General features: G+C 50.7%; 12 protein-coding genes across 12 annotated transcripts; 7 read left to right on the forward strand and 5 right to left on the reverse strand.

The window, feature by feature from the left end:
* Window positions 1–779: 779 nt before the first annotated feature.
* CC1G_06330 (hypothetical protein) lies at window positions 780–2,684 on the forward strand (the record flags this gene model as incomplete). Its single annotated transcript, XM_001836193.1, has 3 exons — window positions 780–914; window positions 992–1,395; window positions 1,451–2,684. The coding sequence occupies 3 exons, from the start codon at window positions 780–782 to the stop codon at window positions 2,682–2,684; spliced, it is 1,773 nt and encodes a 590-aa protein (XP_001836245.1).
* CC1G_06331 (hypothetical protein) lies at window positions 2,474–3,233 on the reverse strand. The gene is made up of 4 exons (XM_001836194.2): window positions 3,136–3,233; window positions 2,981–3,069; window positions 2,846–2,930; window positions 2,474–2,793 (listed from the first exon to the last, which is right to left on the reverse strand). Exons 1-3 carry the CDS (start codon window positions 3,228–3,230, stop codon window positions 2,902–2,904), a joined length of 213 nt encoding a protein of 70 aa, XP_001836246.1. The 5' UTR covers window positions 3,231–3,233; the 3' UTR covers window positions 2,474–2,793; window positions 2,846–2,901.
* Window positions 3,234–4,104: 871 nt separating this feature from the next.
* CC1G_06332 (cytochrome P450) lies at window positions 4,105–6,611 on the forward strand (the record flags this gene model as incomplete). Its single annotated transcript, XM_001836195.1, has 16 exons — window positions 4,105–4,243; window positions 4,301–4,366; window positions 4,426–4,460; window positions 4,513–4,566; window positions 4,631–4,668; window positions 4,722–4,834; window positions 4,896–4,924; window positions 4,976–5,020; window positions 5,074–5,204; window positions 5,255–5,514; window positions 5,572–5,641; window positions 5,694–5,891; window positions 5,951–5,980; window positions 6,042–6,275; window positions 6,337–6,398; window positions 6,460–6,611. The coding sequence occupies 16 exons, from the start codon at window positions 4,105–4,107 to the stop codon at window positions 6,609–6,611; spliced, it is 1,656 nt and encodes a 551-aa protein (XP_001836247.1).
* A 462-nt stretch (window positions 6,612–7,073) lies between these two features.
* Window positions 7,074–8,575, reverse strand: CC1G_06333 (hypothetical protein; the record flags this gene model as incomplete). Its single annotated transcript, XM_001836196.2, has 2 exons — window positions 7,074–7,799; window positions 7,847–8,575. The coding sequence occupies 2 exons, from the start codon at window positions 8,573–8,575 to the stop codon at window positions 7,074–7,076; spliced, it is 1,455 nt and encodes a 484-aa protein (XP_001836248.2).
* A 1,471-nt stretch (window positions 8,576–10,046) lies between these two features.
* On the forward strand, window positions 10,047–12,542 carry CC1G_06334 (hypothetical protein; the record flags this gene model as incomplete). Its single annotated transcript, XM_001836197.2, has 13 exons — window positions 10,047–10,311; window positions 10,369–10,505; window positions 10,568–10,605; window positions 10,663–10,775; window positions 10,827–10,855; window positions 10,909–10,953; window positions 11,007–11,137; window positions 11,194–11,453; window positions 11,508–11,577; window positions 11,643–11,843; window positions 11,900–11,929; window positions 11,983–12,216; window positions 12,266–12,542. 13 exons carry the CDS (start codon window positions 10,047–10,049, stop codon window positions 12,540–12,542), a joined length of 1,830 nt encoding a protein of 609 aa, XP_001836249.2.
* Window positions 12,543–12,824: 282 nt separating this feature from the next.
* On the reverse strand, window positions 12,825–14,244 carry CC1G_14400 (hypothetical protein). Its single transcript, XM_002911357.1, has 5 exons — window positions 14,027–14,244; window positions 13,879–13,967; window positions 13,710–13,827; window positions 13,587–13,657; window positions 12,825–13,528 (listed from the first exon to the last, which is right to left on the reverse strand). Exons 1-5 carry the CDS (start codon window positions 14,108–14,110, stop codon window positions 13,306–13,308), a joined length of 585 nt encoding a protein of 194 aa, XP_002911403.1. The 5' UTR covers window positions 14,111–14,244; the 3' UTR covers window positions 12,825–13,305.
* A 174-nt stretch (window positions 14,245–14,418) lies between these two features.
* CC1G_14401 (citrate synthase I) lies at window positions 14,419–17,429 on the reverse strand (the record flags this gene model as incomplete). The annotated part of the gene is made up of 16 exons (XM_002911358.1): window positions 14,419–14,476; window positions 14,546–14,643; window positions 14,703–14,747; window positions 14,805–14,878; window positions 14,934–14,956; window positions 15,066–15,170; window positions 15,233–15,285; window positions 15,361–15,445; window positions 15,657–15,702; window positions 15,761–15,774; window positions 15,838–15,858; window positions 15,914–16,084; window positions 16,136–16,221; window positions 17,036–17,054; window positions 17,112–17,336; window positions 17,389–17,429. 16 exons carry the CDS (start codon window positions 17,427–17,429, stop codon window positions 14,419–14,421), a joined length of 1,164 nt encoding a protein of 387 aa, XP_002911404.1.
* A 189-nt stretch (window positions 17,430–17,618) lies between these two features.
* On the forward strand, window positions 17,619–18,039 carry CC1G_06337 (atypical/Alpha protein kinase; the record flags this gene model as incomplete). The annotated part of the gene is made up of 2 exons (XM_001836200.1): window positions 17,619–17,683; window positions 17,745–18,039. 2 exons carry the CDS (start codon window positions 17,619–17,621, stop codon window positions 18,037–18,039), a joined length of 360 nt encoding a protein of 119 aa, XP_001836252.1.
* A 57-nt stretch (window positions 18,040–18,096) lies between these two features.
* On the reverse strand, window positions 18,097–19,187 carry CC1G_06338 (hypothetical protein; the record flags this gene model as incomplete). Its single annotated transcript, XM_001836201.2, has 6 exons — window positions 18,097–18,442; window positions 18,498–18,615; window positions 18,687–18,736; window positions 18,800–18,812; window positions 18,871–19,043; window positions 19,108–19,187. 6 exons carry the CDS (start codon window positions 19,185–19,187, stop codon window positions 18,142–18,144), a joined length of 735 nt encoding a protein of 244 aa, XP_001836253.2. The 3' UTR covers window positions 18,097–18,141.
* A 690-nt stretch (window positions 19,188–19,877) lies between these two features.
* On the forward strand, window positions 19,878–21,088 carry CC1G_14402 (hypothetical protein; the record flags this gene model as incomplete). The annotated part of the gene is made up of 4 exons (XM_002911359.1): window positions 19,878–19,897; window positions 19,951–20,129; window positions 20,184–20,923; window positions 20,991–21,088. Exons 2-4 carry the CDS (start codon window positions 19,954–19,956, stop codon window positions 21,086–21,088), a joined length of 1,014 nt encoding a protein of 337 aa, XP_002911405.1. The 5' UTR covers window positions 19,878–19,897; window positions 19,951–19,953.
* Window positions 21,089–21,486: 398 nt separating this feature from the next.
* Window positions 21,487–24,344, forward strand: CC1G_14403 (glycerophosphodiester transporter). Its single transcript, XM_002911360.1, has 24 exons — window positions 21,487–21,624; window positions 21,682–21,707; window positions 21,757–21,783; window positions 21,836–21,844; window positions 21,897–22,001; window positions 22,059–22,096; window positions 22,146–22,249; window positions 22,310–22,431; window positions 22,481–22,541; window positions 22,598–22,819; window positions 22,874–22,880; window positions 22,931–22,962; window positions 23,024–23,080; window positions 23,137–23,153; window positions 23,206–23,258; window positions 23,331–23,389; window positions 23,442–23,469; window positions 23,524–23,560; window positions 23,608–23,724; window positions 23,777–23,797; window positions 23,853–23,909; window positions 23,961–24,043; window positions 24,101–24,254; window positions 24,310–24,344. Exons 1-23 carry the CDS (start codon window positions 21,569–21,571, stop codon window positions 24,236–24,238), a joined length of 1,476 nt encoding a protein of 491 aa, XP_002911406.1. The 5' UTR covers window positions 21,487–21,568; the 3' UTR covers window positions 24,239–24,254; window positions 24,310–24,344.
* A 160-nt stretch (window positions 24,345–24,504) lies between these two features.
* On the forward strand, window positions 24,505–26,655 carry CC1G_14404 (transducin family protein/WD-40 repeat family protein; the record flags this gene model as incomplete). The annotated part of the gene is made up of 6 exons (XM_002911361.1): window positions 24,505–24,906; window positions 24,983–25,116; window positions 25,175–25,251; window positions 25,307–26,071; window positions 26,121–26,375; window positions 26,428–26,655. Exons 1-6 carry the CDS (start codon window positions 24,641–24,643, stop codon window positions 26,653–26,655), a joined length of 1,725 nt encoding a protein of 574 aa, XP_002911407.1. The 5' UTR covers window positions 24,505–24,640.
* Between the last annotated feature and the right edge of the window lie 171 nt (window positions 26,656–26,826).

A 26,826-nucleotide genomic window follows, 5' to 3' on the forward strand; every position in this document is an offset into this window, starting at 1 on the left:
AAGGTCCAGAGCATCCGGACAAGAGTCGAGCAATAGAATTCGGGAGGGTTGTTGGAGGGTTGGACTGAGACAGGTCTGTCGTGGAGGAGGGAGCGGCGCGTGAGCAAAAATGGACCCAGGCGGACGCGATCTGGGCAGAATCTCTTCAATGCTACCGGTCGAGTCCACGTTCGATGCTGGTGCTTCGAACTTGCCCAGAGACAAGTCAGAGAGACCATGAGCAGCCGACGGGGAAATCAGGGAAAGTGCGCCTTGAGGCCTTGAAACAACGGCCGCCGTCCTTCCGATTCAACGCTTCATGCATGGCTGAGAACCAGGCCGATTCCAAGTACCTCGTGGACGGAAGGATATTGGAGCGCAAATGACAATGTCGTGGAGTTTTCTTTGACCGTTTGTCTACTGCCAACCGGCTGGTCCCTAGGCTTTCTACTGTGCATAATTCGTCAATAAACAATCGTCCAGCACCATAGTGTCACTCACCAAAGAAGTAGCGTACACGAACACATTTCAGCTGAGGAAAGGAAAGACCTCTTGACTGTTGGAGTGTCAAGAGCCTCATGGAAGTCTACGCCCAAGTTGGTTTTGATGCCTTCCCAAACTTGTCCACGCCCTTCGATTGAGGCTATCTCGGATCCTGCAACCAATAGGTTTAGTTTCTGTCCTTCAGCAACCTCGAAATCTTCCTGCAGACACCCTTTCTTCAGCCCTCTTATACCTCGAAATTCGCGCTTCACTGGCAGCTTTTGATTGAAATCTAGCTGAACCACGCGGTCCGAACGATGGCACCGATTAGAGAGATCGTCATGGAGGATGACAGTGACCAAGTCGAGCTCAAGGTTACTTTCTACCCAGAACTATACTTACAACGAAGAATATGGATTCTGGACATCTTGAGACGGGATAACATTGCGAAGGTGAGCCTCAACCCCCTAGAGCAGTCTAGACGATGTTAACCCCTATCCCACGGTTAATTAACGGCCCATTCCTAAAGCTACTCGACATTGGTTGCGGAGAGGGAGAACTTCTAGGAACCCTATGCCAACCAGCACCTTGGCTCACGCCCCCACCTTACGATGTCCTACCACCGGAAACCCCAAAGACACCGATCGCATCACCAACGTTCAACTCAGAGGACGACATACCCAACCTACACGCAACCTTGATCCATGGCTTAGACATCTCCGAGGATGATTTGGCCTTTGCTATTAATACAACCCAACCTCCACAACCGATGGACCAGTTTAAGGACGCGGTCCCCTTGAGCCCTCACCCGCAGAAGAGGTTCAACACGACCCTCACAAGATTCGAGGACCTGGAGGTCAAGCTGTGGAAAGGAGGCCTGGAGATGATAAACGAGGAATTCGTCGGGATTGAGTGCATCGTCAGCACAGAAGTGTCAGTCCTCATCTTGTATTTCCTCCTCAAGACTGACAATGATTGACAACGGCAGAATCGAGCACCTCCCTCCTTCCATATTCCCTTTCTTCGCCCCGATCATCTTGGGCGTTTACCATCCAGAGCGCTTCTTGATGACGACACCTTCCTACACCTTCAATGCGCGCTTCACATCCCCAGACGCCCTCCCATCTGTCCGCAAAGGCTATCCGGATCCAACGAAGCGAACAGATCGGATATTCCGTCACTCAGACCACAAATTTGAGTGGACAACCGAGGAATTCGAATCATGGCGTGACGAGACAGCGAGCACGTGGGGGTACAGCGTTCATTGGTCTTCCATTGGCCATGCGCGAGAAGATGACCCTTATGGACGAGACGAGGAGCTCGGTGGTGCAACTTTTGTCGCTGAATTCCGCAAATTGGGCGCCGAAACGATGACCGATGCTCAGCGAGAAAAGCTTGGCCGGGAAACCGTTGAGAAATTGATGGCAACGGAAGACAGTGCGATCCACAGAACACCGCACGAACTGGTCGCTCATCATCGACACCTCGCCCATCCGTCTTCGCAGAAACCAAAACCCTTCGAGGAAATCGCCAAAATTGTGAAAGAGCGGATGGAGGAATACCGGGAGGCGTTCATGCGTCTGGATGAATTGTGGTTCGAGAGCGAGATTTCAACGGCCTGTGGCGGTTGGATCGAATTCTTGGTGAAGGCCGTGGAGGAGAGTCCTGTACTGCACCTGAAGAAAGAGGAAGATGGCATCAAGCGAAAGCGAGATATGTGGACTGTCGAAATAATCGGTGCAAAGTCGTTGAAGCTTTGGGGAGATCCCGATGACGTAGAGACGGAGACCAACCAGAGCACAGAATATGTGCCCCCCGATTGGACGCCGGGGGAGGGCTGGCTCGAATCAACTGACATGAGCGACCTGGGAGAATCCACCGGCGCGGAGGGAGACATATCCTTGTGTGGTTCAGAGGAAGATTCTGCTTGGTCGCCGAACGTCGTGCCAGGGAAGGGGTGGCCAATTCGAAAGCCGAAGAGGAGGAATACATGGCAGCCGTCGTCCACCTTGAAGAATTCAGACGAACAGGATTCGGATGATGCTTGGTCGAGAGGTTGGGGTAGCAGTCAGGCTTGGGTGGACAGCTCTGAAGACGAGAAACGCTATAAACGACCGGGTAATTCGTCAACTGCTACAGCCGCGGGGAAGAAAACGGAACGCGACGGCAATACTTCGACAGCTGGCTGGGATGGGGATGCCGACGATAGCGATACGGAATAATTATGAATACCCTTGCTTGACGATTGAGCAGTGTTGGGATCTCCATATTACACGAATGTTCTGGTTCGAGAGTGATGTCCGTGATATTAAGAGTAAAATACAAAGCAAGCTGAAGGAAACCGTCAATCAAGGCCTCTACGAGAGAGAGAAATCGACCGTACCTGGTATAAATAGGGGTGAAACTAGCAAGTGAAAGTCCTCAACGCCCCTCGTTGCCTCATTCGTGTACTTCCCTCACGATAGGCGCTATAAAGACATTAGACATTTGGGCCCCCGGAGTGTAGAGCACTGCATACCAATGATAGGGTTAAGCTGGGCCATATACGTGATCGCCCAGGTCAAGTAGCAAACAGCGAATGTAAGCATCAAGCTCGTGCGGATAAGACTGCGAGGTTCAGCCCGTCATTAGAAGAGTCGAACAATGCGTTTCAATGATATCCAGAATACTCACACTTGGTTGGGACCCTTTCTAGTGAATACAAATGAGGCTGCCATCAGCCCTAGTGTTACGGCCAGCATAAGAAAGACGGGGAATAGCCCAGACATGGCGCTTGTGGGTTGTGGTCGACGACAACGACTGAGCAGTGAGCTAGAAAGGGTCCGGCTGGCCAGACTTGTCGAGTGTGGGAACCATGATGGCAGCGCTTCCACAGTGCCGATGGTTGCCGAAGCTATAATTACTTCGACCTGCACACTGGTTTCCGACTCAAATCGCGCATGGCCAATAAAACTTCTAGATACACCCAGGAACCATGGATCCTCCGGTTTGGTTTCTTTCCTGACAACAAAAGCGAGCTAACACCGTTCATTTTCAGCCTCGCCTCGCTCCATGCTGACGCTTCACGACTGGCTTCCCTGATAAGCATGAGAAGATGTACGTGCACCCAACGTAAGTACTTGTCAAGAATTCGAACGCATTGCGGAGATCAAGGCCCGCGGAAGGGATGGTGTAGGATGGTGTGAACGCTGCTTATATCCCAACCTTTATGTGGCTCCTTTCACCGTCCAACAGTCCGGATTCAATACATTCACCAGATCGCCGCAAAAGACGTTACGACCCTTCGGCTTCCTGAATCCTGATCTTGGTTCCTTGACTGGGCAGAAGGGACATTGTGCTACAACCATCTACTGCCGCTGACGCGCCTAACCACAACATTGTGGGCAGGTCTTCTTTTTCTCGGTGGTGATCTCCGCTTACCATGCCTCAGAGGGATAAGCAGGCTCTATGGATTCCATTTGAATGCCAGGGCTTGTACAAGAAGTTTCGAACGGTGTCAATTCCCCAGAAGAAGCGAGTGTTCTGACATCGTCGGAGCCTTCGTGGGGAAATGGATACGTTATAAGGTCCTCCTCGGTTCTGTACCATCGAGATTATTCTCTTCCCCATCCCAGGCGAATTCGTCCAGCCCTCGCTAAGAAGATGGAATTCATAGCGTTTCCCCTACAGGCACTAGCTCTGTACTTCGTGACAAAGCTCGTGTGGGCCATCCTGAGCCGTGTTCTCCTGAACCATCCTCTGGATGTGCTGCCGGGACCGCCTTCCCCTTCGTATCTCACCGGTGAGCAACTATCCAGCGGCTTCATGTTTGAACATTCAACCCGCTTGTTTCTCCAAGGAAATTTGAAGAAAGTCTTCGATAGATCAAACGGGATTGTATATCACGAGGATATCTTGAAGAAATGTTAGTCTTTACTGCCAACGCGTATAATGCCATGTTTTCATGTCCTATCTTCCTGTCAGATGGCTCAGCGATGCAGATTGCTGGTCCACTTGGGGTTAGTCAACTGACACTGTTCTCATTTAATGACTCACCCTAACTTCCCTCAGATGAAAACTCTACTCACCTCTGACCCTAAAGCTCTGCACCACGTTTTCGTGAAGGTATTTTGTCCTCTTTGGCTGCAAAATCCCGCTTCCCTATTTATACTTCAACTTTCTATTTTAGGACCAAGATGTACATGAAGAGACCGACCTGTTCCTTGCGTCTGTCTACATTCAGTTATCCCATGACGAAAGTGTAACATCTCCTTCTGCAGGACCAACTCAATGGTGTTCGGTCCCAGCTTACTATCCACTCTTGGGGAGCCCCACCGAAAACAAAGGAAGATGCTCAACCCTGTGTTCTCTATCAATCATATGCGCCAGATGGGTAAGTACCTCTGTAAATCCGTATTTATAAGGTCAAGCAGTGTTCATCCCCAACGTTATAGTCCCTATCTTCATGGAAGTTTCGACCAAGGTCGGTTGACATAGCCCCTCTATCGGACGCCGCCTTGACGACATGATTTAGCTCGGGGATGCACTGAGCCGTCTGACCTCCACCGGTCCTAAGGAGGTATACAGGGTCTCGAATGACGGACTTGAAGAAGAATGCTGAGTATCTCACAGGTAGAAGTCCTCGGGTGGTTAACTCGGACTGCCCTGGAATTAATCGGACAGAGTGGGTTTGGCTACTCATTCGATCCCTTAACTGAACATCACGAGGAACATCCATATGTTACCTCGGTGAAGCTTCTCACGTAGGTGTCTCTATGAATTGCATGCTCCCATACTCAACGTTTTTGTAAAGTGCGATGTTGATGAAGACGATATGGGTCAGACTATTCTTCCTCCCCACGATCCACAAGTGGAACCTTGGTGGCAAGCGATTGCGACGCTTTGTAATGGACCGTTTCTCGTGGGGAGCCTCTCGGATGTTCAAGGACATCGTGGACACCATGCATAAGACATCTCTCGAAATTTACCACTCAAAGAAGAAGGCGCTAGAAGAAGGAGACGAGGTGGTGGCCAGGCAAATCGGCCAAGGGAAGGATCTGCTCAGCATCCTCAGTGCGCCTCTCACTGTTTTCTCTGTATACCTCGTCTCACAGCTGCGCTTATGACTAGTGCGGGCCAACATGGAGGCTGATTCAGACGACGAGCGTTTACATGAAGACGAGCTTATTGCACAGGTCACGTAAGTCGGGAATAACCCATTCTGTCGGGCGCCAATTCAGGTCAATCTTTAGCACCTTTACATTTGCAGCCATGGACACTACATCCAGTGCATTGTGCCGATTCTTTTATCTGCTCGCAAAGCACCAGGATGTGCAAGAGCGTTTGAGAAAGGAGATCAAAGAGGCAAAACAGCAATACGGCGAGATCAACTATGACCAGCTGACAGCCCTTCCGTACCTCGATGCCGTATGCCGGGAGACCCTTCGCCTGTGAGTAGCTTTCTGCCCCGCGTCGAAGGCGTGGCAAGCCTACTGATACCAATTTTCAGATATCCACCTGTTCCACTGATCAGTCGGGAGTAAGTATCACGCTTCAAGCCTTTCATCGAACAGTGCGTTAACGAATGAGCAAATGGACAGAGCACGACGGGATGCCATCCTCCCTCTCGGTATGCCTATTACAAGGAAGGACGGGCAAAGGATCGACGAGATTCACGTTCCAAAGGGCACGAAGATATGGGCCTCAATCCTCGGTATCAACCGCATGCCAGAGTTATGGGGTCCCGATGCCGACGAATGGAAGCCTGAGAGGTGGTTGTCCCCTCTTCCCGAAGCCCTGAGGGATGCCAAGGTCCCAGGAGTCTACTCCAACCTGTGAGTTCCTCCACCCTGTAACATGCCCTGTTATGACTGACCTAACTACCATCACCGATAGCATGACCTTTATTGGCGGAGGCAGAGCGTGCATTGGATTCAAGTTTTCTCAATTGGAAATGAGTGAGGACTATTATGCTGTGGCAGGAGACTTCTATCGATTCCACTAATAACCTGTTTTCAGAATGTGTGCTGTTCGTTCTGTTGGATCACTTGAGATTCTCGCTGCCGGAGAACAAGGACATCAAATGGGTGATGTCTGGAATCATCATGCCAGCAGTGGACGCAGAGAAACTGCGGCCAGAGCTGCCTCTGATTGTTGAGAGAATTCCCTGATCTTATTGCTGTCAGATACGCCGCAGCGTGGATCAAGTGAAGCTGGAGTAGTGATTTATCTGCAGGTGTATATGCGATTGGAATTAATACCGGCTTATGGTGGACCTCATCCAATGCTAGGTCGTTGCATAGTGCTTGGAGTTGAACGTGTTCGCTAGTAGTCCCCTTGTCTGGCTATCAGCTAGCTGGTCGCGGGTACCAAATCACTGACACGGCCTTCCTTTACACGACAGGCTAATCAAAAGTGTTAGGCCTGCAACTCGCACGTACAACCACCCACCCGTTCAGGTCTTTTCCTTCAGAAGTTATGCGATACTGAGCGGGACAACAAAATTAACATGGTCGCGAAACGAGCTAAAACCGAGAATAACCGAGATGTTACAGGTATCTGGTGAAGTTGTCACCTGGTACAATGGTGTGCACCCAAGAAAAGGGATCGGATGTGTGTCCAACAAATGCAGCCTATACAAGCCCACTACCCGCCATCTTGACTGTATCCACAACAGCTCTCAGCGAGCCTTTCCACAACCGGGTGACAAGGCTGGCGTCCGATGCACCGGCGACTTGAAGTCGGCGTCGCACAAGATCAACATTGCTAGGAGCCAAAGCTGCCGCAATAGCAGCTCTCCGTCGTCTATACCGTATTCGCCAGATCCATGATATTACGGGGAAAAGGACGAAGAGGATGATGAATGTTGTTACTTTTGACGTGGTGAGGTGGGGAGCCAGGGATGCTTTGACCAGTGAAAGGATAGTGGGGGGTGAGGTGGGCGTAGAGGACGTTTGGAGGATCGTTCGTGGGCCGGTGGAGGATACGGAGCTGGACGATGCTGCAGAGGAGTTCGTCCGACGCGTTTCCGACCGTGTATGTACATTGCCATTGGGTAAGGCCACATGCCTTCCTCTAGGGGTCGGTGTCGCAGTACCGTCTGAGGACGCTTTTGAGGACGATGACGAAGTGGCCAGGGCCGTCATTGCCTGAGGGGCGCTAGATGATTTACTACCCCTTGGCGTAGACGGAACGACCGTATGAGTGGATGTGGTGGAAAGCGAAGATGTAGAAGATGCTGATGGTGCTGGTGAATGCGTACGCGGTGTCGGAGAGGGAGATTCGGACGTAGGTGAGGATCGAGGAATTCGGGCGGCAAGTGTTTCCGCGTGCAGTGCGTTCAATTGCGATTTGAATAACTGAGGCGGGTGAACACATGATGAATGGAAGGTACACGGAAACATACCTCTCTTTGCGGTTCGTGCAGCTCTCCTTCGAACTGAAGGAACTCTTTGGCATACTGCCACTGTTCCAGTTTGGGCAGGATGTGGAGTACGTATATTTCCACCACCTTCTCGTAGCCGCCTTCCTCCGAGCCTGCCGACGCCTCAGATGCGTTAAGCAGTAAAGGCGACTCCCGACGAGACATCCATTGCTCTGCCATCATCCTCCCAACATCTGGACAGTCCAGCTTCAAGGTGGAATACAGGAGGGTGATCAACACCGCTGACGGTAGATATGCGGCATCCGGTGTCGCCGCCTCCGTAGTCCCATTGACAGGGGTAAACAATGCCAATGAACGTCCATAGATGTTCGACATAAGTATTTGTGGGGATTCTGTCAGAATGGAGCGAAGGTGCTCAGGTATGGAGTCTCTCGACGGTGGATCAGCGTAGATGGTTGTTTCCAGAGTTATTCTGAGGATATCCCACTTTCGGCGATGCTCGTCGAGTGCATCATGGGTCAAAGTTGGTGCCTTCAGCAGTTGAAATGCAGAGTCGATGAGGGTATGAGTGAGTCCAATGTTCTTGTGGAGGAATGCTCGAGCGGCCCTGTTATACAGAGAGCGCAGCGTCGTCGTCGTGGGGGAGTTATTTGTCGGCATCGGTATGGGCAGCACCGTCTTCAATGAGGTTTTGTGTGGCGCTTTGTGAGTGTATACCGTCGTGGTTATGGTGCTCGTCGCGGTGGGCATTGCGGACAGAAGCAAGAGCAGTTTGAATCCATTGACGGCCAATGTGTCCTCGGCTAACGGAATTCACATGTACCGATCAATCCCACGTGCCGGTAATGTCCCCATGGTTCAAACCCCGCAACTCCGGATTACACGGACTTTCCTCCTACCCCTCAGAAAGTCGCTGAAATGCCCCTGCTCAGTCACCTTAGGACACCGAGAGGGCTCTCTTTGGCTGTTTCTATATCTTGTTGTCCAATCACCTGCTCTCCGAGACTGCAAAGCAAATTGGACTGAGCTTAAACCGACCCGGAGAAGTTATCACAGTAAATAGCAGGTAAAGATGTTCAAATACATACGAAGCGTCCCCATTCAAGTTTACAAAGGAGGCGTGGGTATCGTTTAGTCTAACTACGGGAAACTAAATGCAGACTGAATACCTAGGGGTCAGGACTGCCGCTCTTAAGGATGTTCCACTATGGGGAAACATGGGATGAACGACCCATGCTCACATTTATAATAGCGGTCATAACTCAAAACACCGGTACAAGTATATCGGTATTTGGGACCCGTAGCTTGAGGGTATACCATGCTTGTGCTATATTGTCGTCCCGCGAAACGCCCATCTTCTTGAACTTGCAGTCACGATGCAGATGGGGCCCAGGGTGACTTTCCAGGCAGATTGGTTATAGCCTCACGACAACCTAATCTCCAAAGGCCAGCGTTCTCCACCACAGTTCAAGTCGCAACCAACCAGAGAATGGAGATTTCGATTCGCTCACAATGATATCGATTCAGATCGGAGTTCGAAATCTGTGATGGCGATTCGATGCTACAGGCGCTAATTCTCACTAGGCGGCAGGCCGGCACCTATGACCTTGCCCCAAGCCCTTGTTCTGGTCTCTGTTCAATAGAGAGTGCTTTTTCATACATATTCCATATCATATACATGTTCCGATGTACATAATTACTATTCCAGGGGAACCATACTGTCGATAGACTATAGTGTTGGGCATTTTGGGGAACAAGCGAGGTGGACAAGAGAAGAGAATCCTCGCATTGTAAGGGCGGGATACAAGTATGGGGGCGGTGTTGGGACCGTTAACCATGACGGTAAAGCAGCGGCGGGTTCCCAGCGGGCGTTTACCGTGCAATGACACCCCAGATCTACCAACTTTCCTGCCCGCGCGGATCCACCTTCGGAAAATCTGGCATGTTGGTTGGAACATTAGCGGAGTTCAAGGAGTGTTATCCACATTGTCTACCTTCCGGCCTCCCTGAATTATCGTCTGCCTCGATGCTGCTCTCCATCACGACGATAGACTCCAGGCAGCCGCCAGTATCCAGTCTAACTGCCACTCTGGAAGACTAGTCGGACTCGTGCATACTATTATTGTTCACGGAAGCGAACTGAACAGAGCACCGATGGGTTCAAATACCCCTGCTCTCTTGGTCCCACAACGACTACTGCCCCGCAACCTCTGCTACAACTATGGAAAGCCTTGTTGCCATCTTTCTGAAGTCTCTCGCCCTCTACGTGACAACCCGAGTCGTCTGGCCCTGTTTCAGGCGCCTCGTCCTCAAGCATCCCTTCGATGCGCTTCCAGGACCTGAAAGTGACTCGTTCTTTACAGGCAAGTCCTTCAGTGTCGGTTTGGGGCCTGTATTGGAACCTAAGAGCTCGTCTCCAGGGAATTTTGATGACTTCTTTGACAAGGAACACGGATCGGCCTATCACGAAGGAATTATTGCCAAGTGTGCGTTACCTCCTTCACGAGGGCGACAACTCCTTCAGACTCATGTCTTCTTACCAGACGGTTCGATGATGAGAATACATGGTACTCTTGGGGCCAGTTCAGTTCCTACACCGAAGCCTCTTCGCATTCTGACCCATTTCGTTCAGTCCAAAATGCTGCTAGTGTCCGATCCACAAGCATTGCATCATATCTTCGTGAAGGTTCTTTTTCGACGACCTTTGCTTTCCTGTCCTACAATCTGACATGTCCAATGTAGGATCAGGGTACCTTTCAACTGCCCAGAAATTTCCAGATGTATGTCATCTGATCCTGTCGTGTATATTAGAAGACGGTAATGACACTGCCGTACAGTTCGAATGGGCTAATTTTCGGCAATGGCTTGCTGGCCACCATCGGGGACCATCACAAGAAGCAACGAAAACTGGTCAATCCTGCGTTCTCCACTGGGCATCTACGGAACATGGGTCAGTCTAAGGTCCAAATTCCAATCTTGCCATTGTCTAACCCTTCTCTAGTTCCGATCTTCATCGGAGTAGCAAACAGAGTGAGGATAGTGTTGATGCACCCGAGTCCACCAGCGCTAATGTTGCCTGTTAGCTTAGGGACACATTGACAAGGGTTGCAACCAAGGGTCCCACTGAGGTACGGTTTCTGGTGCTAGCTGAAACTTGACGTTATCCTATGTGTTCTGCTAGGTTGAATTCCTGCACTGGGTAACCCGGAGCGCTCTTGAAATCATCGGCCAGAGCAGCTTTGGATACTCTTTCGACCAGCTCACTGAAGATTACAAGGAACACCCCTACGCTAAGTCCGTCAAAATGCTCACGTACGTATCTGTTTCCGTCCCGTCCCATAGAGCCTTATTGACCGTTTATCCAACAGTACCGAACAGATCAACAACATCCTCTTGATCATTTTCGTTTTCCCCATCGTAAGGCGATGGAACCTAGGTGGGAAACGGCTTCAGCGTTTCTTCGCGGACAACCTTACTTTTGGTGCACCGCGAAGGCTGCGCGATATCATCGACATCATGCACAGCACTTCAGTAGAGATCTTCCAATTGAAGCAGCGCGCATTGGCAGAAGGCGACGATGTTGTTTCATCCCGAATCGCAAAGGGCAGGGATGTGCTCAGTATCCTCAGTAAGTTCAGTGGACCCAAACTGCCACCTATTCATTGACATCCTCTGGATATAGTGAGGGCCAACATGGAGGCCGATTCCGAGGAAGACAAGTTACCGAATGACGAGCTTCTGGCCCAGATATCGTATGTTCCGTCCATTTGCCTTGTGGTGAATTGTATTCTAAAACTAACCTACCGCATGTGACTAGGACCTTCACATTTGGTGCTATGGACACGACTTCAGGGGTGCTCTCCCGCCTTTTCTATATGCTAGCCAAGATCCAGGATGCCCAGGATCGAGTGAGAAAGGAAGTCCAAGAAGCCAAAGCAGAGCACGGAGACGGTATAAGTTATGAAGTCCTGACTGAACTTCCCTATCTTGATTCTTTGTGCAGGGAGACTCTCCGACTGTACGTCATGGCACCCTTGTCACCCGGCGGAATACTTACTAACTTTTTTGCGACAGATGGCCCTCTATTCCGCTGCTATCTCGAGAGTATGTATATTTTCGTTGCTGGACGCTGTTCGTATCCACTAAACATCCACCAGTGTTTCCCAAAGCACTACTCTTCCTCTCTCTATCCCTGTCATCGGGAAGAGCGGCGAAGCAATAAAGGAGGTTGTCGTTCCCAAGGGTACAACTGTCTGGACATCTCTTCTTGGTGCGAACCGGCTCCCAGAGATATGGGGACCCGATGCTGCCGAATGGAAACCTGAACGATGGTTGTCCCCACTCCCCGAAACTGTCCTGAAGGCGAAGATGCCGGGGATCTACTCTCACCAGTCAGTCACACCCCATCTGTCGGTTTGAGGTCTGCTGACAACTGTGCAGGATGACATTCCTCGGTGGAGGAAGGGCGTGTCCAGGTTACAAGTTTGCTCAGCTTGAAATGAGTGAGGATTCAGACCTTTCTTTCAAACTGACCAGAATCATCGCTGATTCCATTGCATTTGCAGAAGCCATTGTTTACACTCTCATTCCCGTACTAAGATTTACGCTAATTGAGGGCAAAGACATCAAATGGACCTCCAATGGTATCCCCATGCCCACCACCGATCTCACGAAGGCGCAGCTGGAACTCCCACTCCTCGTCGAGAGACTCGCTTAGAGGCATCTTAGACATCAATGCAGGTGCGCCACACCGACATCGTGTTCGCATATTCCCACCGGCAAGCGAGGAGGAAAAATCAGATACGAGAATGGGGTATACAGCGTTGATAATGACACAATAAAGATAGTGGATAATACCAAGGCATTTAGTGCCCGACGTTGCGCGAAAGGGAACTAGCACAGCAGCAAGACAGCCGAAGAGTTACAGCGTAATCAACAAAGATGGACCAGTTGTTATTAGTACAAGCAGCATGGTGGGTAGAGACAAAGGAGTGAGGTGGAAAGGAGGGTTAAACCAGCTCAAACGTAATAACATATAGCATCATCCGCCTTGAGAACCCACTCTCCATCCCACAACTCGAGCCCACCAAACCGTCCCAATATCCTGCAAACAACCAGCAAACCAGCTGATAGCTCCGCTCCGCGAACAACAACGAAAAAGTTAAATCTCCTGAGATAAAATCACAACATTCATCGACACGGCAAAAAGATTTAAAAAAACAAACAGCAAATGAAATCCGCCTTAAAAGCATCGTAAACGAGGTTTAGAGGAGGGTTGTGGTGGCCAGCGTCCATGACTCAAGCAGAAGGGGATGCGGCGGGGATGGAGCCCCAAGCAGGAAAATACAAGTGTTGCCAAGAATGATCCAAGCCCGAGACCGCATCTCGCCCTGCAAGCATCACCTCCCACCCGTTGGCATGGACGTTTCGTGAAAAGAGAGGGGTATCTGGGTAACGTTGGGATGGGGTAGTGAACGCGCTTAGAGAGCCAGGGCGACCAAAGCGGCGACCGCACCGAGAGCCATGACTGGCTGGCTGAATTGACGAGGAGCGGCGCTGTCGCTGTCGAAGAGAGCGTTCTTTCCGGCGTTGGCGGCACCAACGGGGGCGATTCCGCTTGCCTTGGGAGGAGCGCTGCCGCTGTTTCCGCTGTTGGTGTTGCTGTCGTTTCCAGTGAGGCTGTTGGTGGCACTGGCGCCGGTTCTGTCAAAGGGGAACGTGAGTGGATCGCTTAAATGGAACTAAGCCGTTGGCCACGTACGGGCGAGGGGCGGCAGATGAAGAAGCGCCGCCAGGGAGGCAGGACCTGTTGGAGCCACCGGAGACAGTGATCTGAAGGACAAAATGAGCAAGCTGGAGACCAGATATGGAGCTGAGAGCGTACGTTGGCGGACCAAGCTTCGGTATCCTCAGCGTCGGCAACGCTGTATTGGATGACAGTGCCAGCAGGGATAGCTACCTCCCAGTCGACATAGGTGGTGGTGAAGTCGCCAATCTCGGCGCTGGGCAAAGTATCAACCACTGAGCGAATTCCTGTTGACAACGGTACTCACAGAGGCTCGCCGCAAGGCTCGTTGGCGTCAACGACGATGAGGTTGTAAGGGCCGGTGGTGGGCGGCCAGGAGATACGGGTGGTCTCGCACTGTCCACAAATGGGTTCGTTAGGGGTGTTCGAAATGGTCCTCGACGTCGGGAACGTACCTGGACAGACTCAGGGTTGTTGATCGCGAAGGAAGCGAGGGCGGGGAGAGCGAAGAGAGCGACGGAAACGAGTGTGGAGTACATTGTGTAGACGATAGTTGGAACGACGAGGAACGTGCTTTTTGCGTCGAGAAGGACGTTGAGGAGAGGGGGAGGAAGAAGACGAAGCACGCGGAAGAGGGAAAGAGATGGAGAAAGACTGAGAACGAGCGAACAAGTGGGCAACTGAAAAATGTAGGAGACTGAGAAATTCAACAACCCATCACATCTTCAATGTTGCCAGGCACGCCCAGCCATCATCTAGCCAAACAAATACTTTCCTTGGCTTTTGTTCCTCCAGTTCCATTCTTCCTTCAATAAATACATGACTACATGAATACTACGATACGCTGCTACAGTTTGGCTACAGCTTTGTTCTTGAACGAAGCTAGGTTTGTCCTCTTCGTGATTCTGCAGAGGACGGGCAGAGGGCAAGTGTGAGTTGCTATGGTAATTCGCCAAGACCACTTTGAAACTCACCCGGAATGCGCTATCTCGCTGGGCTCCTGCCTCGGTCCCTCAACAGCGACGCGCTTCTCCACGGGGACGTAGTCCCGTTTAGTCGGACCGACATAAATCTAACCCGGAGTGAGCAAGGCCAGTTTTTTTTTTACTCAGACCCTCTCGAGAAACCTACCTGTCGAGGTCTCCAAATCTTCACACCACCTTCCTGCAGCATCATCTATAGATCGGGAGCTGAGCATTGTATTCTCTTGGAATTGATGCCCGCACACCATACCTGCCGCCAGTGCGCTAACCACCCAACAACTCGCGGAACAGCGAATAGCACCGGGAAAAAGTCCAATGGGAAGCCTATTCAGACCGAATTAGTCGACTCTGAAATGTAGAAGACTCCATTCCACCGTACCCATAGCGCGATAGATTAAACCACTGATGTTGAATTAGCTCTCGTACAGCGGCCACTTGAATGTCGGAGCCTGCTTACCTCCTATTGAAACGGTCAATCTCCGTAACAGTTAATCCAGAAACATTAGCTTACCAGAAATCGACATTAGGAGCCAGCCTGCGCTTAATGAAATATTCATCCTTCATTGCAGCTTCGTGCAACGCCATGGCAGTCTCGAGGAGTTCATCCTTGCCCGTGCTATCCCCAAATCATTGAATCAATCACCTCACCACAGCACCACTCCTTGCTTGGCGACTTACACCTTGAATACTTCATCTGCAGTCTTGCGAACAATGAACGACCGGGGATCCGACTATATATGAAGACATCTCAATGATAGCACTGAGGAAAATGATAGCACTGAGGAATGATAGTCTGGTGGACTCACCGTCTTGTATACACGGTGACCAAAGCCAGAAAGGACCTTCTCTCGCTTCTTGACCGCCTCGATGAAAGCGGGAACATTCTCGGGTCTTGAATATCGACACCCGACATCGTCGCCATGTTACATGTTACAGCGCCAGCAAGAGAAGGTGATTCGTTCGCGATGAGAATCCACCAAATTCAAACCCGTCGACAGCGACAACACCGGGGTGTGACGGAATCGCAGGGGGAGCATCAAAGGATCACAGAGTCAAGATGTCAATGCTATGTTCAAAACAACTCGAGGGAAAATACACCCACTTTCCGATGGAGATGAGCATACGGATGACGGCCTCATTCGCACCGCCTGTCCAAAGTAACATGCATGAGATTCCTGAAGAAGCGAGTGCTTGTGATAAACATACCGTGCAATGGGCCACTTTAATTCCCAAGGCGGTTAGTCCTAAGTAGATCTGGATACCAAAGTGTTCAGGGAACTCACTAAAGTGATGCGCAGCCGGCTCTGTTAGGTTATGTCAGGTCTTGTAGGCCAGAATGGACTAGAGCAAAGAACTCACGCGATAGCAGAATAGGGATCGACGAGAGAACTTCCGGTCTGAAGCACGGTGGTCGAAGAGGCATTCAACTCGTGGTCAGCATGGAGGAGGAACAGGACATCGAGGGCTTTCTCCAAGACAGGGTTCGGAACATAGTTCTCTTGCCCAAGGCAATCCATTTGATACAGGAATCTGTCAAAGACGATTAGCCACCGCACGCCCAAAGAATCAACGGTAACATACGATCCGGTATAGCTCAAGCCGGTTGGAGGAGTAACGAATTCACGGCCCTGTCGAACTCGGTAAGCCATAGCAGCCAAGGTGGTAGCCTTCCCAATAAGGCGGTTAGGGTGTCCGAGAGGGACATGGATAAAACTTTCGCGCGCGAGCACTCCGCGACCACAGCCACCGATCCCAAGCCCCTATCTCGGGCCTCTCCCAATCGTACCGTTGCTTGTCGTACTTTACGCATTGCTCTAATTACAGCCACAAACTTTCTACAAGACTCATTCACCAAGAAATGTCAATACCCTAGATCGTAGAAACCAGGTTAACATGAATTGGAAATTGTTAGAACGGTAGGAAACGCCAAAAAAACAGATGATCTCCGACTTTTCACCCATCTCCAACTTCAATGGTAACATGGCCCTCTGGATTCGAATTTCAAGCTGATCTGTCATCGTGCTGGTGCGGAGGCTCGGTAGACTTCAGTAGCATACCTTACAAAAGGGTGAGTAAGCTCGGGGGACAGGCTAATCGTCAACGACACTTGTTGAATGATTGATTCATTGAGTAAGCGCCCGGTCCCAAGCCCAAGCCGCAGTGGTATTGAAGTACCTCGGCGGCGGTCGCGCTCAACAGTTCCATAAGAATGGAAGATGTAATTCATGAAATGATTCTTAATTCGAAGCTCAGCTACATGGGCGCTCGTAATTGTATTGAAAATTTTGTGAGGTATTTTAGCCCCTCCCTCCTCAGAAACTTCACTCCATGCTTCTTCATCTGCGTGCCTCACTTGACGAAAACTTGACCTCATATCAGAGGGCGCTATCGACATTCAAAACGCATGTATTGCACCGTAAATTTCTAGGATACACGAGGGAGATAGGCCATGACCATGCGTCGGAATACATCCCAACCTACAGTAGCATTGAGCGAAGGACTACCGATTGACATGTGAAGGTCAGTAAATAAATTCTCCAAGTCGTCGCTGACGAACTGGAAGAGCTGAGGACGGTCATACTGGGCCAAAAGTCTATCCATGTCCTCCGAAGGGACTTTGATCAGTTGGTCGTAACCACCGTACGTCTCGGGGTCGGTGAAAAGGTCGATACGCCGGGCATAAGTGGGCAGAAGACGGATGCGGTGGGTCTGGTGTTCAAGAAGAAGTTTGTCCAAACGAGCCTGAACTATGCGTGCCCTTGAAATCCATCGTGCTAGTGAACTGATTGTATGTCTAGTATTTGACATCTCACTCATGGGGAGAAAACACTTACACATGAAACTCGTCGTTATCGACATATCCACTGTGTTCCATGTATGATGTGAGTCTGGTAGAAGAACAATATATTAGAAAGGTCGTTGTGAGAATAAGCTTAAGTTCATCGTCGAGAAATTACCGTTTGCAAGTGGTGTTACAAAGAAGGCGCACAAGGTATGTAAAGTACTTATAGAACGACCTAACTACTACTTCAACTGCACAGGTTTTGATTCTGAAAGCCTTCCCATGTCGTCTCGCCAAGGGAGGGCAGCTGTTCACGCTCTTACGCTCTTCGATGTTGTGATCCACAGGTAAGTCAAGTGTACCATTGGCAAAAGCTGTGTTTGCTGACCTTACACCGAAATAACTCAGTGACGACGAGAGCTATGGGCTCGGGGGCCAGGGAACGTCTGGACTCGAAGAGTTAGCCGCCCGGCACCAATGCAACAACATCTGTAAAGCTCTGGGACTTCCGGATGCTAAAGAGTTTTGTAAGGACCTCACCGTGAAGGCTGGTGAATGGGAGGCGTTGTCTGTGTCTGTTCCCAACGTAGACCTGGACCCCAGGCGCTCACCATCCCCTGTAACATCGGATAATGGCTGTTCTGCTCTCACTAGTCTCAAACACTACGGGGAATCCGACAGTTCAGACTCGGAGGAAGATTGATCTGCAAGCAATCCCTTGTCGTCATGGATCTATTATCGCATCTCATATAACACATTTGTCCTTCATTGAGAGTACCTATCGAGTAGTATACATGGATGTACCTTACTCTACTCTCTTATATACGCTGGTTCGTCGACCGAATTCACGTCGTCTAGGTACTACGTCCGTGAGATAGGAGCCTGGGATCGGTGGCTGTGGTCGCGGAGTGCTCGCGCGCGAAAGTTTTATCCATGTCCCTCTCGGACACCCTAGGCGGTAGATCTGCTTGTCCATTATGGCAAGCGATGCTGCATCTCCCTTGGTATAGAGGGTTTGGCCTTGTAATGAAGGATTGGCCTCCCCGTAGTATGAACCAAGATAAGCAAAAGCACTGGTCAGGATAGCCATTGGATGGGCATCATAGCTATGATCACAGGCGGTTAACGAGCTGAATGGACACATGTTAAGGACGCTCTCACCGGAAGGAACGGCAGAATTGCTCAGCATCGGAGTGCATGACGCCGTGGTGCAGTACCTCCCTCTCCCAAGTGGCATACTGAGCTCTGGTAGGGAGCGACCCGTAAATGAGGAGGTAAGCTGTCAAGATAGAAAACACATGGGTCAGGGTTCATGAAATAGCATTGAACCGGAGTAACGTTCGCTCGTACCGGTCTCGAGATGGTTGGAGTGCACGGCCAGCTGTTCAATGGGATATCCTCTTCAAAGTTCAGAATTATCGGGTCAGCTTAAAGGCAGCGTCCAACCCAGTATGCGTGCTGACCGGTATCTTAGAACTATTGGTTGTAGTGTCAACGTAGATTCATCTTCCCGAGTCGAGACTGGCAGACATACCTCCGGCTTCACCGTCGATGTAAGTGATCTCGCTACGCATGACAGCAGTATTCAGGTAGCCCTTGTCCTGGACACGTAGGCCCTTGTCCGTTTCATTCTCCTTGCGTTCGCCTGGCTGGAATGGGGCCTTGATGTCTTTGAAAGCAGTAGCTGGGATGCTGTTGTTCTGGATCCTAGTTGGCGGATGGCCTTCAGCATAGACTCCAGTTCTTGTGGACATAGAAGACTCGGACGTACGGGATGGTGTACACCTTGCCAGTACGGTTATCCCTGACAGTCAAGCTCTGGTCTTGCGCTCCTGTAGTCTGCTGTCCCATAGTGATGATCGTTTCTGAGGAAGCTGGGTGAAGCGAGAGAGAGAATGCGGGGAAGAAATCACGAAAACCTGGGGACGATGAGCGGGCAAAAAAGGTTCAGCAGAACAAGTTCCGAGTTGTCACAAGGAGAGTGTTTCCTTAAGATTCCGGGAGACAAGACTCTGAATACCATTTGTGTGCGGCTACTACATAAGTAATGAACCCTGGTGAGAGCGACGTCACTGGGGAAGAGATTCACATGCCCAGCATCCTTGGGTGATTGTCGAGCGCTTTTGATGGGCGCAGTTGCCTTGTTGGGATAATCCCGACTGACGCGACGCTCGGTGGGCGCGATTGATACACATTGACCTAGACTGTCGTGACTGACAACTGAGACTTTTATCTAAGGCTCGCGCCTGAATGGAGCCTCTTTTCGTATACTTCAGCGGTCTTTGGGGAAGACATAGGAAAGACTCGGGTTCCTGGCTGGTCAACTTCATTCCGGGAATGGGTCACATTGGCACAAATCGGCAGGGCACAGACTTCAAAAGCCGCTGCTCCAAACCTTCGCGTTTTCGTTCGTGTCCAATCGCATCGTCGTTCACAGAGCAATGAATCACTTCAGCTCAGGCCCCAGGCGCCAATGGTCCACGCTCTCTGAGCGGCTAATTGACGTCACTCTTCATGAATCCATTTCTTGAACATTGACCACGACCATCCCACTCACTTTGGTTTGTGTAAAGTATCCCATGTCCGCTGTGGCTCACGCTTAATGAAATCTTAGACCATGTCAATACGGGATTCTGCAGAGGAAACTATGGATGTCGATGGTGCAACCAATGGTGCTGACCCGTCGACACGACCACCTCTTCGCGTTCGAGCCCTGACCCTTCTGCAGGAGCGCAGGCTGATCGCGTACCTTGATGACAGATGGCTGCAATTCACTCGAAACTTTAAGAAGCGGTGAGTCCATTGTCGGATCCACTGATGCAAACCATTGCTCAAAACATGCTACAGCTCAGAACAGTCCTCAACCTTACGGACGTTGGGTGATTATCTCGAGGAAGCCCGTCACCTCCTGGCGTTCATCCTACAAATACCGCCTGTCGATCCGTCGACGTCGCTAAGGATTGCGTACATGCTCCGACTTACTGCGGACGTCCTTGGAGGAATCCCGGGGTATAGCCTGACAAGGCGGGTTTCCGACCCTCTAGCGCCTGCAAATACCGAAGAACCGACGAACGTGTCTCCAAAGAGTATCAGAAATACTCTTCGAGATCTCCTCGACTTTCTGGATGATCTGGACCACGCGTGGCTTGCTGTCCTCCAGGGCCAGGTTTGGGACCCTGAGACAGCAGAGGGCGTCGACTTGACCAGCGCTCTCGAATTCATCACACACTCCCCTCATGATCCGACCACAAGCAACGGAGAGGAACACCAACCAGCCTCAGCACCTCCCAATGTTAAAACCTCACCTCCGAGCCAAACAGAACTCACACGGCTGCGAAGCCTCCTCGTCGGCGGCCAGTCGGCCCTCGAGGAATGGCTCCTGAACGAAAGGGTCGCGAAGCTGAGCAGTCCAAGTGCTGATGGCGACGATCTCACTGGCATGCTTGCTCGGATGGGGTTGCTGGACGAGTTCGACAACGTGTTCACTCGTACGATGGACGTCCTGGGCTATGGTAATCTCAGAGAAGATGATGATTTGGAGGAAGTTCCGATGTCTGCCCCTCTGACCGGTCCAGGAGAGGATTCAGGTAAGTATCACGTTCGTGGCTACACGTAGGCTATCTGACAGCACCGAACTATTTATAAAGTTTAAAGAAGGTGGAGTGCAGATGGAAGATGACGATTACCAGTGTATCTGTGGACACTTGGTGGACACGACATATGGCCCACCGAAAGAAGCTGTGAATAAATGATAACGACTGCCAATGACATGGACGGATTCTCGAGGTTCTTAACTCCTCCATCTATCGACACAGATTCTCGTACATGTCTCCTCGTACCACCACGAGGCTGAGAGCGCGCGACGTGCATCTGCTACCACAAAGTTCCGCAGCCCCATTCACCCAAACTTCTCGGCAGCACCACCCAGGTCCTAGTCTAATTTTAGCATCTTCGATCCCGGTGATGTAGATGGGGCTTCAGGAAACGAGCTAGAGTCTCCATCGAAGCTTAGTCGTATGCTCACATGCCCTCGGACGCTTGCCAAACCATGTGCTTCTTTACCTGACGGTAACATGTCCAGCATCGAACAGTTTTGGACGGTTCACTTATAGACCCGAAGTTTGAAGGCGCCATTTGTCCTTTTTTGCCACTTGCCCGCGTTTCTTCGTCTCTGGCATCTCGCCCCCCTTTCTTCCAACCTGCGTTGTCAGATCGAGGTTCGCAAGTGATAAATGACTGATAGGCCGACATTTGCGCAGAGGGTTAAGAGCGTTTCCTTAATCTTTGCGTGCGTAGCTCAAGCTTATCTTGGTATCCGTTTTTTGACCTGGGTTGACCATGATAGGTGTGGCACAGCGCTTTTCTCGGACGGTAAGCCCATCGACATGGCTCAATGAACACGACACTGAACGACGCGCAGGTTATGCTAATGGTGTTATCGGGACTGGTGCGATGCTTTCGTGAAATTAATTGATCACGGTCCACTGACTTTCTTTCAGTGAATACGCGTTCGTACCATGCCGCCTTTCCCGGAATCCACCCAATGACATTGGTCCCAAGTCTTGACGCGCATCTACGGTGCTGAGGCTTTGGCCAACCATGCATACAGCAGGACCCTCAGCAGTCTCGCTTTTGCTGGTACCATTGTGGGAATGCTACTGTTCGGTAAGAGGCGCCTACTTGTCATGATTGGCCACGAAACTGAAAGCTGGTGGTGCATAGGGTACCTCTCTGACAAGATCGGGAGGAAGTTCGGAATGGTAGGTCAATCATTTCATTTCCCCGCCACAGGCTCCTGACCTGCGGTAGATGTCGGCTACTGCAATTGTGACTCTCTTCTCAGGGCTTTCTGCCGCATCCGCTGGAGCGAACGGTAGCTTGGGCGGGATGTTGAGCATGCTTAGTGCCATGCGGTGGGCAGTTCTGGCTCCTCAAGATCAGTCCCTGAGCGGAGTGCTTACTTCTCTTCGTAGATTCTTGCTTGGAATTGGTGTTGGCGCCGAGTACCCATGTGGTTCAGTCTCGGCTTCAGAACAGTCAGAAGAACCCGGCATCAACAAGAAGGCCCAGCACCGATGGTTTACTTTGGCTACCAGTAGGCCGATATATGCTTTGCTCGTGAGCGCAAGACTGACTCTCGTTAGATTCGATGATCGACTTCGGTTTCGTCATCGCAGCCTTCGTGCCTTTCGTTTTGTTTAAAATGTACGACCAATCTCCCGACTCCAGGACTTTTACTTATGTAAGTTGCACTCACCTAGCTTTGGAAATGACCACCTCCGCGCTGTATGGAGGCTTTCGTTGGGACTGGGAATGGTACCAGCGGCAGCAGTTTTCATCTGGCGGCTGAGCATGGACGAGCCCGTGCGGTATAAGAAAGACTCGATGAAGCACGCGAAGATTCCCTATCTCTTGATCTTGAAGAGGTACTGGGTATCACTGGCAGCGATCTCGTTTGTGTGGTTCCTTTACGATGTCATTGTGTGAGTTCGTTTCGACCTCCCTCTTCCCCGCCGTTGCTGAGGCTCTGTCGCTAGGTATCCGGTAAGAGTCACTCTTCAGTCGATCCCATACCCGGCCTAACAACCAGGCAGTTTGGGCTCTACTCCTCCCTGATCGTCAACAAGTGAGATAACCTCCTCGAGTAAGAACCGCCGCCATTTCGAGACTGACCTCGATACCTTTAGTATCACCGGAGGAGACACCAATTTGACTGTCGTCCTTGGGTGGAATGTTGTAATCAAGTATGCATTTAAACTTCGATCATCGTGAACGACAGGGGCTCACCAGGTGTCTTCAGCTTGTTCTACATGCCAGGTCGGTGCGACAATCATATAAGGAGGTATCTTTACCAAATTCGGAAATCTAGGAACTCTCATTGGCGCCTTCACCGTAGACTTCCTTGGTCCAAAATATACCCTGGTAAAGATTTTAAAGGCTCGGATATGACAGACCCCATGGCCTGTGCTCACCGTGACTTTCCCGGAATTCTAGATCACTGGTCTCGTCCTTCAGGCCATCATTGGGTTCACCATGAGTGGTCTGTACAAACAGTGAGTCTTGAAACCTATCACCAACTTGGATGCTCCCTAAAACGGGCCAAAGACTCTCCGACAATGTCGCTGCCTTTGCCGTGCGTACGTTTCCCGCATCATGTCAACGAGATACTAATGAAATAGTATTCAAGGTTGTCTATGGGATCTTCCTCAGCTTCGGTGAATTCGGTAAGCACGGTTTTCTGTGAAGTGAATATACCCTCAGTCTGGACCAGGCCCCGGTAACTGCTTGGGTCTTCTTGCAAGCAAGACAAGTCCTACTGCCATTCGAGGGCAGTACTACGGAGCCGCTGCTGCCATCGGAAAAGTCGGTGCGTTTGTCGGTACTTGGAGTGAGCGTTCCCCGATTCAGGAACATACCGGATGCTCATTGCCTGACTTTAGTCTTCCCACCCATCATCGATGGTTAGTACAAGTTGAGCGTCTTGGTTGGCGATTGAATTAAGCGTCTTTCCCCCAGCTTTCGGAGGACCGGAGACTGCTCGAGGAAACACCGGCCCGTTTTGGATTGCAAGTGGTCAGTACATTCATCGCCTATGTTTATGCAACGTTGCTAACTCTTTCACAGGTCTAGCACTTGTTAGCGCACTGACCACTTTCTTCTTCATTGTACCTCTCACTCACGACGGTATGGAGAAAGAAGACGCGGAAGTGAGTATTGAACTATTGACATCCCAACCTCCGATGGGGTACTTATTCAACTCACAGTTCCGAGCTTACCTCGAGGCCAATGGATACGATACGTCTGCGATGGGTCTTCCTGATTTTGACTCGGAGAGAGGATCATTAGGTGAAAAAGTGGAAGGGCCAGAGAAGGCTGTAGATGTAAAGGTCGAACCTGCTTAATCTTTCGCCGTCAATGGTTCGATTGTACAACTTCACGACGCGACATGACTTCTTTACGACACTCTGTTTAGCTTGGCCAATTGTGAATATCAAGTTCATCTCCAAGATTCACACTCTTGCTACTGTTTCACTCCGTTCCGCAGAGTTGAGGGCAATACCTCTGGCTGAAGGCGCCCATCATGATCTTATCTCTTTCCCCTTTCGGAGTTGATCGCGTCTCAGCACACGTGCTTATCTTTTTTCTTCTGGACTTCCAGCGACGTCGAGAAAATCATAATACCAACGTTACCACTGCACCTTTTCTACCTCTTGTTACGAATGTTATAACGACCGCATTATTGACGCCCAAGCTCGACTGCACCAAAAAAGACCACTTTCAACGACCCAAAAGTAGCTTGCGACATGAGCAACCTCATCTCAGCGGTCTCATGGGTTCGCCGCGGTGTTGCCCAGCAACATCCAATAAAATACGTCTTGGACGACGGAGAGTTAGAGCGAGTGAGTAAGCTCGCTCGGATAGAACTCGAAGATGCGCGGAAAGAGCTCGAAAAGGCTCATAAAGCTGCTATGGAAATGGGCAAAGGGGACGAAGAAGACGACGATGAGGAGGAAAGCGAGGTTGTAGGCATGGATGCGGATGGAAAGGACGATGAAGGGGAGTGGGTCGAGTGAGTTGACGTTCTCGTCGATTATTATACTGGTACGAGAAGGAAGCTGATGTCTAGTCCTTTTTCTCGTGCAAAGTGAAGATAGCGATGCAATGGACGTGGATTCTGGGCCCAATGATGCTTCCAAGAAACCCTCCAAACCCAAAAATCCAGACGATCTTACCGAATATAACTTGGACAATTACGATGAAGAAGAGGGCGGAGAGATTGGTAAACCATGTCCCTTTTTGTTACTGTCTAGCCTACTGACATGGTCTTGCTGCTATAGGCGGTGTTTTCAGCAGTATCAAGGGCCTGACATACTACAAGGACAATAACGAAGACCCTTACATCACGTTGAAAGAGGTCAGAATGGTCCCAATATCCGTACTTCCTGTGAAGATATTGATTTTGCTTTTAGGATCCCGAGGACGACGAACGAGAAGAGCTCGAGGTGCTCCCCACGGATAACCTGATTGTGACCGCCAAAACAGAAGACGAGATTTCACAACTGGAGATCTATGTCTATGACGAATCCCAGGAAAATCTTTACGTCCATCACGACCTTATGCTCCCCAACTTTCCTCTCTGCCTCGAATGGCTCGACTACCACCCTGCCTCGTCTTCTACAAATTCTCATCCAACTCCTGCGACTGAATTCGGAAACTACATCGCGGTCGGAACCCTCGATCCTGAAATCGAAATCTGGTCCTTGGATATTGTCGAAGCGATGTACCCCGCAACTGTCCTTGGTCGACCCGATAAAACCAAGGCGCATGTGCCCGTACCACTAGGAACCGGCAAGAAGAAGAAAAAGAAGATGAAGGAACGACAGAAGGACGACAAATGCCATGTCGATGCTGTTCTTGGGCTCAGCTGGAACAAGCAGATCCGGAACATGCTTGCGAGCGCTAGTGCTGATCGGACAGTGAAGCTGTGGGATCTGAGTCGGGACCCGGTGGCGGGTGGTGAAGGAGCTGGTGCCATCCGAAGTTTCGACGTGCACAAGGACAAGGTTCAGGCCGTCCAATGGAATACGACGGAACCAAGTGTCCTCTTGACCGGAAGTTACGATCGAACTGTCAGAACATTCGACTCGAGATCTCCAGACACGGGCGTTGGGGCTGCAGTGGGCAGCGATGTTGAAGCTCTGCGATGGGATCCCTGGGATAGTTACGGCTTCTATGTGAGTATCGTGACGCCCTGGTTTGTTCACCCTGCTGATCCCCGGACAGGTCTCCTTGGAGAATGGCATGGTATTGAATTACGATGCCCGTACCCTGCCATCTAATCTCGAGACACCAAGCGCTGCAAGATTCACCCTTGCTGCACACGATGGAGCTGCCTCCTCCCTCGACGTTAACCCTCATCTCAAGGGATGCATCGTTACCGGCGGAACGGACAAGTTGGTCAAGGTCTGGAATGTCACGGAGGACGATAGCAACGGTAAACGACAAGTGAGCTTGGTCACATCTCGAGACCTCGGCGTTGTGAGTATCCTTTCTTTTGTCCGGGAATATTCCTTCTGACCGAAATGTCCAGGGCAAGGTGTTCTCTACCGTGTGGTCACCGGACGATCCTCTCACCCTTGCCGCTGCTGGTTCAAAAGCCAAATTGCAATTGTGGGATGTTGGGTCGAATTACGGCGCCCGCAAAGCTTTCAGCGCCAAATTGAAGGATGCAGGCAAGGTACTGAAGGAAAAGGCTGAGAGCGGCGGTGTCGTTGGTGTTGTCAGTGACGGTGAAGAGAGCGACAATGACGACGATTGATTACAATGTACCAAGCCACTTTTATCAGTGTTATTGTCGAATGAACTTCCTGTTTTCGTTGTACTCTCGACTCAAGTGGCCGTCTATTCGGAAGTTGCTTTAGCAACCGTGGCCATCAGCTGCCTTTTTAAGTCGCCGAGACCTAGAGCCGGCGCCATCGTGGCCAACAAC

This window comes from Coprinopsis cinerea (assembly GCF_000182895.1).
Source record: "Coprinopsis cinerea okayama7#130 chromosome 4 map unlocalized cont3.4, whole genome shotgun sequence".
Lineage (NCBI taxonomy): Eukaryota > Fungi > Basidiomycota > Agaricomycetes > Agaricales > Psathyrellaceae > Coprinopsis > Coprinopsis cinerea.

What these genes read in the sequence shown, in the direction of transcription:
- CC1G_14403 (XM_002911360.1), top strand. Translation starts at nt 21,569, where the DNA reads ATGACTGATAGGCCGACATTTGCGCAGAGGGTTAAGAGCGTTTCCTTA. An exon ending in ATGGTTTACTTTGGCTACCA is followed by an intron (nt 22,432 to 22,480) that starts GTAGGCCGATAT and finishes GACTCTCGTTAG; the next exon opens with ATTCGATGATCGACTTCGGT. An exon ending in ACAATGTCGCTGCCTTTGCC is followed by an intron (nt 23,470 to 23,523) that starts GTGCGTACGTTT and finishes ATAGTATTCAAG; the next exon opens with GTTGTCTATGGGATCTTCCT.
- CC1G_14400 (XM_002911357.1), bottom strand. Translation starts at nt 14,110, where the DNA reads ATGTACTCCACACTCGTTTCCGTCGCTCTCTTCGCTCTCCCCGCCCTC. An exon ending in GAGCCTTGCGGCGAGCCTCT is followed by an intron (nt 13,828 to 13,878) that starts GTGAGTACCGTT and finishes TACTTTGCCCAG; the next exon opens with CGCCGAGATTGGCGACTTCA. An exon ending in TCATCTGCCGCCCCTCGCCC is followed by an intron (nt 13,529 to 13,586) that starts GTACGTGGCCAA and finishes CCCCTTTGACAG; the next exon opens with AACCGGCGCCAGTGCCACCA.
- CC1G_06331 (XM_001836194.2), bottom strand. Translation starts at nt 3,230, where the DNA reads ATGTCTGGGCTATTCCCCGTCTTTCTTATGCTGGCCGTAACACTAGGG. An exon ending in AGAAAGGGTCCCAACCAAGT is followed by an intron (nt 3,070 to 3,135) that starts GTGAGTATTCTG and finishes TGAACCTCGCAG; the next exon opens with TCTTATCCGCACGAGCTTGA. An exon ending in CCAGCTTAACCCTATCATTG is followed by an intron (nt 2,931 to 2,980) that starts GTATGCAGTGCT and finishes ATGTCTTTATAG; the next exon opens with CGCCTATCGTGAGGGAAGTA.